Source organism: Neophocaena asiaeorientalis, unplaced genomic scaffold, assembly GCF_003031525.2.
Source record: "Neophocaena asiaeorientalis asiaeorientalis breed wild unplaced genomic scaffold, Neophocaena_asiaeorientalis_V1.1 scaffold230, whole genome shotgun sequence".
NCBI lineage: Eukaryota > Metazoa > Chordata > Mammalia > Artiodactyla > Phocoenidae > Neophocaena > Neophocaena asiaeorientalis.
Window position 1 is genome coordinate 6,870,434 of NW_020175186.1, and position 8,241 is coordinate 6,878,674.

Here is an 8,241-nt window from a genome sequence, read left to right on the forward strand (position 1 = left end):
TCTGGAGCACACGATAATTGCCCCCCAAATATTATCTACTATTATAATCTTGCTATTATCCTCTTACCTACCTTGTTAGTGAGCTCTCTGATTCCTGAGGTGGGCCATTTGATGGCTGGACTGTTTTGAGAGCTAGAAAGTACTTTTTTTATACTTAAAAAGAAGGAAGGAAGAAGGAAGGAAGGAAGGAAAGAAAAAAAAGGAAGGAGAGAGGGAGGGAAGGAAGGATGGAAGGAAGGAAGACCACTCCCCCCAAATAAAAGAAAAAAAAAAAAAGAAAGCACTTTCTTAAATTGAGAAAAGAATACTCCTGGAGATCATGACAAGCCTTGGTAGAACTAGCTGAAGGTCAGTAGGATAGCAGCATAATGGACAGAATGGCCTTTCTCAGAGGGAGCTCCGCAAATCACTAGTTAACAGATTTTTGCTGCTGTTACCTGCCCCTCCTCCTATCTCTTCTCCCCGCATTTGGTTCTGTGGTCACATATTTAAAGGGAAACAGCTTTCTTGCTAGGTCTTCCCAGAGCCTTCGATATGCTACTGTGTGCTGTGGATTTCTGAAAGGGGAACACATTGTGCAGCATTTCCCAAAAGTCTTTGACTGGAAATTTTCACTCTTGGGGCATTTCCCAGGGTGAGGGTCTCTGGAAAACACTTTGAAAATCCTAAACTAAAACACTGAAAAGGCCTTTGTTTAAGGAGATGACATCTGCCCGCCCCCAGCACCACCAACAAACACACGCCATGAGTGTGTGTCGGTTTTGTGAACATGAAACTAAATCTGGCTCTATGCTGTATACCTATGGGATGTTTGGTTTCAGTCTTCCATATTCCCTGAATACATTATTCCATTACATTAGATCTAGCAAAGCTGTTTGGAAAATTAAATAGGGGGATTATAGTCTTTCTGCACCTGTCAAGTCAGATGTGTTCAGAGAAATGAGGGGGCCATTTTAGGCACAAATATCTCTCCTAGGAAACAACACACCAGTGTTTTCATTGTCCCCTAAACTGTTTGAACACATTTTAACCAACGAAGAAAGCGAGCCTAGCATACTTATTTGAATAAGGACAAGTCAACGAGAGCATCACTCACAACTCCCTCTTCGTTATAAGTTTTATGTGTTACACCAGCCTTGCAGGAGTCTTTACCTATTCCAGAGCCTTCATACCGCAATGGCAAACAAGATTAATATGCAAATAATTCTGGAAGGAAACAATTTAGTGATTCAAATCCTCACTAAATTGAACATGGTAATACTTTCTTAAGAGTAAATAATAATTAGATAAAGGGGAGAAAAGAAAGGGACACAAAGCATTAGAGGCAACTTGGAAATGGGAAAAAACAGAGCTAAAAAAATGCTGCAGAGGTCACTAAAGACAAACCTCATCAACCCACCAGTTCTGCTGTGTGGATGGTTAGATATCAAAGTGCTTCAAAAATTGTAAAGAAATCACCAAATATCTGTCATTTTAAAAAGTTCATACTTAGCAGAGAGGACATCAAGTTTCCAGCCCCACAACTTCTCTTATATAGAAAATGAATTATCATGTCACTCAACTCCCCTAGACTTAGTTCCTTGAACTTGAAAAAGGAAATAATGGAACCTATGTAAGTAGTCATTGGAAAGATCAAGCAAGATACACTACTCTGGGAACTAAAACACATTCTATAAAAGTCAGTAATGACTGTTCACTCACTCTTGTTCATGTCTTCATTTAAGCAGCATTTATTGAAAACCTAATCCATGCCAAGAAAGTATACAAGATGTTCAAATTATACAATGACACAATGGGATGGAGAGGGTTGAAATAGAATCTGAAGATTGGTTCATCTAATGGTCCTTTGTGGGTTGGGCAATTTGGGAAGGGAAGAGGGGTGGCTCCAGACACTTGCTGGTAAACCTGGTTTAGCCACAAACCAGACGTGAGAAGTTGAGCAGGATACTTTCACTCTTTTCTGTAACCATCTACAAAATGAATGTTGAAACAGATTATCCTTGAGGCTCTTTCTAGTGCTGATATTTTATGGAACTGGGAGTTGGACGTATGGGAGACAGGTCAGCCTGGATAACAGGTAGGGGCGGGCCCATTTCCCAGCTCCACCACTCTTTCATTATGTGAATTTGGGGCAATTCTTCACCTCTCTATTTCTTAGTTTCTTTCATCTGTAAAATTAGTACATTAATCATACTACCTCATAGAGAAGTGATGAGGATTAGATGAGATAATACATTTGGGATGGTAGCTTGAACATAAGCATTCCATAAATGTCAATTGTAATTATTGTTTTTCCTGATAAGATTATCATTCCTACTTTTATTTCAGGATCATACATTCTCAGATCTGGATTTCAAAAGGTTTTCTAATTTTATTACAGTGTACCTTGTCACTGAGTCTCATTACTAGTTTTTAAAAGTTTCCCCTCTTGAAAGAAATTTTGGTTGAAATTTTACATGCATGTGTAACTTGGACCTGGTATCGGAGAGTATGAGCATTTGGGATTTGGAGGAATAGGCAAAGTATTAGAAAAGAAGGTGTGTAAAAAGTTGCTACAAAATCAAATGTGTCTTTTTCCTCTTTCGTTACCTGTACAACGCTCCCCAGGAGGGATGCAGCCACAGCCATGGAGGTACATATTATGCCAAACAAGAGACCTGGAGAAAAGAAACTTCATGACTATCATCCAAGCTGGCTTTGAGGGATCCACTGAACTCCTGCCCAGGGCCGTCTCTCATGTAAGCCCTATCAGAAGGGGTCTCAGGAAGGACTGTCCACCCTGCTTAGCCATCACAAGCTCCAAGAGGGCCATTTAAGAGACTTTCTCCCAAAGACATGCTTTCCTAGGTCAGGCAGAATGAGCTGGAATCCAGCCTTGAGGAGTCTTCTCTACAAGATTTAAGAACTCTGTCCTGGTGACTTCTCTGGTGGTCCAGTGGTTGAGACTTCACCTTCCAGTGCAGGGGGTGTGCAGGTTTGATCCCTGGTCAGGGAGGTAAGATCCCACATGCTTTGCGGCCAAAAAACCAAAATATAAAACAGAAGCAGTGTTGTAACAAATTCAAGAAAGACTTTAAAAATGGTCCACATCCAAAAACATCTTAAAAAAAAAAAAAAAAAGAAGAAGAAGAAAACTGTCCTGGGGAAGCAACATGAAAATGCAGAAAGGTCACTGGTATACTAGGCTAATCCAGATTAAATTCATGAGAATTAAATCCGTTTCGACCACTCACCAATAATCAGCTGAAGAGGTTACTAACCTCTCTGGGATATGGATAGTTTTTCATCATTAAAATGGCTAAATAGCTATACAGTTTACCTCACAGATTTTGCAAATCTGGAAAATTTTTCTGGTCTTTTCATGCTCTATTCATACCTTCATTATGGCCCTCAGTTTACTGCATAATGATTTCTTTGTTTACATGGCTATGTTGGAGCACCATAAGGGCCATCAGGGTACCGCGCTCTGCAGCATCTTGCACAGGGTGCCTCCAGCATCATAGGATCTCGCTGGATGAATCAACATATCCATCTTAGTAATCTTTTAAAGGTGATGTCTTCTTTCAAACCATCTTTTTTAAAATAATTGTTTTTATACATCTTTGCTTAAAAACTATCTTAAAAGTCATTCAATTCCCATTACAATCCATAGACTAAATGAGAGAGACAAGGTGCTGGAGATGGATTTAGACAGACACACAGTGACAGAAATAGAGAAAATGATTTTTCTCATTCTGTTTGAAATTCTCTCTCAGCTAAATATTTGGCTGAGTTCCCAATGTCACCATTAATGCAATTTTATTGAGTACTGACCATATGTCAAGCACTTTACTAAATGCCAGTGCTATAAATGCCACTGCCCCAGAGATCTCACATTTTAGGAAGGGACTACACATAAATAAATTAATTTATCCAACAGTGCCTGTTGCATAGCAAGTACTATGTGCTTGCCATTATTATTATCATCATCATCATCAGTTCAGATTTAGTACATGATATCTCTAAAATTTATTATCAGGAATTCACTTTTAAGATGAAATCAGGATAGCGAATTTTAATGCTATATTTTCCAACTTCTCAATAAAACACAGAAAAATAAGGAAACTCACACAACACTAAAATCCAAGTTTGATCAATAAACACCTTTCAGAATTCTAAAATTGTTCCCATTATATTTAAAGATGATAGATTAGAAACAATGTTTGCCCTCATTCTGTTTCACTTCATGAATAAGCAGAACTCCACCTGCCTGAAGAAAATAACAGAAGTGTCTTTTCTCTGCTACTGATTACCCTCTTGCTGGGCCAACAGTTATCTGTTTCAAATGGGATTCTAGGCAACCACCCCTCAATCCAAGGGTTCTACTTTTTTGTGCTGACTAGAGAATTGATTCAGTCCCCCTCTCCCCCATATCTTTACACTTCCACCAGATTGCAATCAATAGCAACCTGCAAGGCAGCGAATTTAGGGGAAATGGTGGGGTTCCATGGAGACCTGGAGTGTACGGATCCACAGACAAAGCAGTAAATGTGGCGGGGCGGGGGGGAGTAGAGAAAGCACCACAGTTGCAGCAAATACTATGGATTTTCCAAGTGCTACATCAGCTCGGAGGATCAGACAATAAACCATGGGCATAAGAGAAATTGCTACCCAGCATATTCATGAATATCTGCTAGAAATTGGGAATTGCACCAGGAGTGATGCCAATCCACCTGCTATTAGCTGTAACTCATTATGCAAGATAGTGAAAAAATTAAGGCAATTCAACTACCCAGTTAACAAACATTCGGTCAGCACCAATTTCTCCTTGTTCAAGCATAAGGAAAAAGAAAAAAGAAATATGGGATCCATGCCAAAATGTTACTAAACAAGGAAATGAATAATTAACCTGAAAACTCAAATACAGAATATGTTTTCTGGAAATACTTAAGAACCAGAAAAAAAAGTATTTAGAAACTGGCAATTTCAATATGATGCAAAATACATAGATCCAACGACGCAACAAGTGCAGTTCAAGAGGAAGCAAATGATATGAAAACACAACAAGGTAGGGTGCAACACCCATAAGTTTAGATGAAGATGAATCCAGGTGTGATAAGGAAAAACTATAAGGAAATTAAAAATTATAATAGTTGACCAAGCACTTCCTCACCTAGGTATTTACCAAAGAGAAATGAAAACATGTTCACAAAAAAGATCTGTGCAAGAATATTCATAGCAGCTTTATTCGTAAAAAACTCAAACTGAAACAACCTAGGTCCATCAAAGAAGTAGAAGTTAAAAAAAAAAGGTAAATCCATACAACGTCATACTACTCAGCCATAAAAAGGGATAAACTACCGATAGAAAAAAAAACCATGGATGTATCTCAACAATATTATGCTGAGTGAAAGGAGTCCTTACAAAAAAGAGTGGTACTGTGTGATTCAATTTATATGAAATTCTAGAAGAGGTAAAACTGATCTATGATGAAAAATACCAGAATAGTAGCTGCCCTTAGAGGGAATTGGGAGTAGGAATTACCAGCATAACCAAGAGAATTTTCCAGGGTCATAGTAATGATTTCTATCTTTAGTGATTGAGTTACACAGGTGTACACAGTTTTCAAAACTCAGCAAATGTATACTTAACATTTGTCCAATTCATTGTGGGTAGATTTTACATTTAAAAAACTTTAACCAATTATTGAATTCTAGTTAATAATATGCTAAAATAATTAGGGGAAAGTGTACTGATGTTTGCAATTTATTTTTAAGTGTATCAAATATATGATGCATTAATGGATGGTTAGAGAGCTAGATAGATATGTGAAAAAGCAAGTTTAATAAAACATTAATGGAGAATCTTGGTGGTATATATACAGGAGATCATGGTAAATGTCTTTAAACTTTTCTGTATGATTGAATTTTTATAGTAAAATGTGAGGAACAAAACACAACAGCAGAATTCAAATCATTATTATTAAGAAAATTACTTTGTGGAGAACTTAAAGTAACATTGAGAAATAAACCTGAGCCCTTCAAGCATGCAGAGGAAAAGGACAAAGCTATGAAAATAAGAGAAATAATGAAGAATGTGGAGAACACAAACCCCAAATTAGGGGAGCATTTAAGAATAAGGGTACGATAAAACTATCAATATTTGTAGGCAATAACCACACTTATTAGAAAATCAATTAAAATTTTAAGAATCAACAAGAGTTGTGCCAATGGCCAGATATGTGCTTTACAAAACAAACGAACAAAAACAAAAAGCTATAGCATTTCCACGTTGATAGTAAACAGTTTAGAAGATATTATGGGGAAAACATTCCATTCATAATATCGATGAAAGAAGTAAAAGGAGGAGGAGAGGAAAAGGGAGGAGGGGGAGAAGCAGAAGAATGAAGACATGAGGATAATTAATATCTAAGAGAGAAAATATGGTGTTAAATGCAAAATGCTATTGCTAGATGGAAAGCTTATAAAGATGTTAATTATTTCCAAATACGTTTTTCAGTTTAGTGCAGTTCCGTTGAGATGGGTGTGTGTGTGTGCAACTAGATAACATGCAGTGAATTATTTTAAACTTAATCTGAAAGAATAAACAAACATGAACAGACCAAAATTTGTTTTTGCAAAAAGAGAAAAAAAACAGTCGCAACATTTAAAATTTCTACCTAAAAGTGACAAGAGCTGCTCTACCAGATATTTTAAATAAAACACTGCAAAGCTATAGTATAAAACAAGATGGTATTAGTTCTGCAATTGATAAATAATTTAATTTAATGAAAATAAGTATAATATTAAACATATCCTTATAGATAAAATAATTTTATATTGCATATTATTACTACTAAAACTATTAAAAACCAATGAAGAATATTTGGTAATAAAGGACTCTTTAGAAGAGAATTTGGCTTTATTAGACAAGCTGACTGGTGATAGTGAGCAGAGCATCTTCCTCTGTGGAGAGACTAAACAGGATCAATACATGGCATAATCAAGAGGTATTGATGTGATGAATCGAGGGTGTAGGATGAACACAGAAGAATGTCGAATGTAAGGTTGGTAAAAGCTAAGATAACTGGTCATTCTTTCCTAGTGCCCTCCTGGTATCTCCAGAAGTGTAAGAATTGACATGTGAGATTCCTCATGTATCTTCACATGCACTTGTGCCTGTCAGAGTGCCCTGAATAGCGTGTGCAGGATTTGACACGTACCACACGTTCATTTCATGCTATGGAATAGAAGATCCACCGGCTGTACCTACATAAGCCTTTACTGATCCAGGTGCTCAGCTTGTCGGAGAGATGGGGAAAACAGCTCTTGACAAAATCCTCAAACGTCACTGTCGCTAAGGCATTGATGCTGGCAGCCACGGTGCTACAGGGAGAGAAAAATGAGAACATAGTCCAAGGTAAATAAAGCTGACCGGCCTGCCCTGGTGTCCAGGGCAAATAGACAAGGCAGGGCTCTAGAAAAAAACAGAGACAGACATATGTCCTTATTCTGGCACTTCAGGGGAACTACATGACCTGTCTACTCACTCTTCAAAGCTGTTTCTGTGCTTAATGCTCTTTGATGTCTTCCTCTAACTCCAGTGAAGAAGCTAGGCTTCCATGCTAGAACTCTCACTGATTCCCCTAACAAGACATTAAATGAGTTAGCATGCAGTAGCAGAGAGATTTTGTGTGTGTGTGTGTGTGTGTGTGCGCGTGCGTGTGTGTCTGTGTGAAGGTTAAACTTGAGGCAGAAAGTACTGACTATCCTAATCCAGGAATCAGTACAATATGCCATTCATTCACTCATTCATTCATACCATTTATGCCTCTGTTCATTCTGAGTACTAGGCATACAATGGTGAACCAGAAAGACATAGAGCTTACACTCTACTTGGTGACATAGACATTTAACAACCAATTATACAATTGTTATGAAGAAAAATAACAAAGAGCTATGAATTCATGTCTTTCAGAGGCCTAAACCTATATGAAGTTAGGATATTCTTCCCTGAGGAAGTGATGGTTAAGATAGGTACTGAAGGGCTTCCCTGGTGGCGCAGTGGTTGGGAGTCCGCCTGCCGATGCGGGGGATGCGGGTTCGTGCCCCGGTCCGGGAGGATCCCACATGCCACGGAGCGGCTGGGCCCGTGAGCCATGGCCGCTGAGCCTGTGCGTCTGGAGCCTGTGCTCTGCAACAGGATAGGCCACAACAGTGAGAGGCCCGCGTACCGCAAAAAAAAAAAAAAAAAAAAAGGGTA

General features: G+C 38.3%; 1 protein-coding gene across 1 annotated transcript in view; it reads right to left on the reverse strand.

Annotated features, from left to right (window-relative positions):
- Positions 1 to 8,241, reverse strand: part of SLC5A12 (solute carrier family 5 member 12) — a 45,652-nt gene that overhangs the window by 11,681 nt on the left and 25,730 nt on the right. Inside the window, exons 9-10 of the mRNA XM_024764729.1 lie at positions 7,252 to 7,364; positions 2,590 to 2,657 (exon numbers count right to left, since the gene is read on the reverse strand). Of these exons, the coding sequence (XP_024620497.1) occupies positions 2,590 to 2,657; positions 7,252 to 7,364 (181 nt within the window). The remainder of the gene's footprint in view (positions 1 to 2,589; positions 2,658 to 7,251; positions 7,365 to 8,241) is intronic.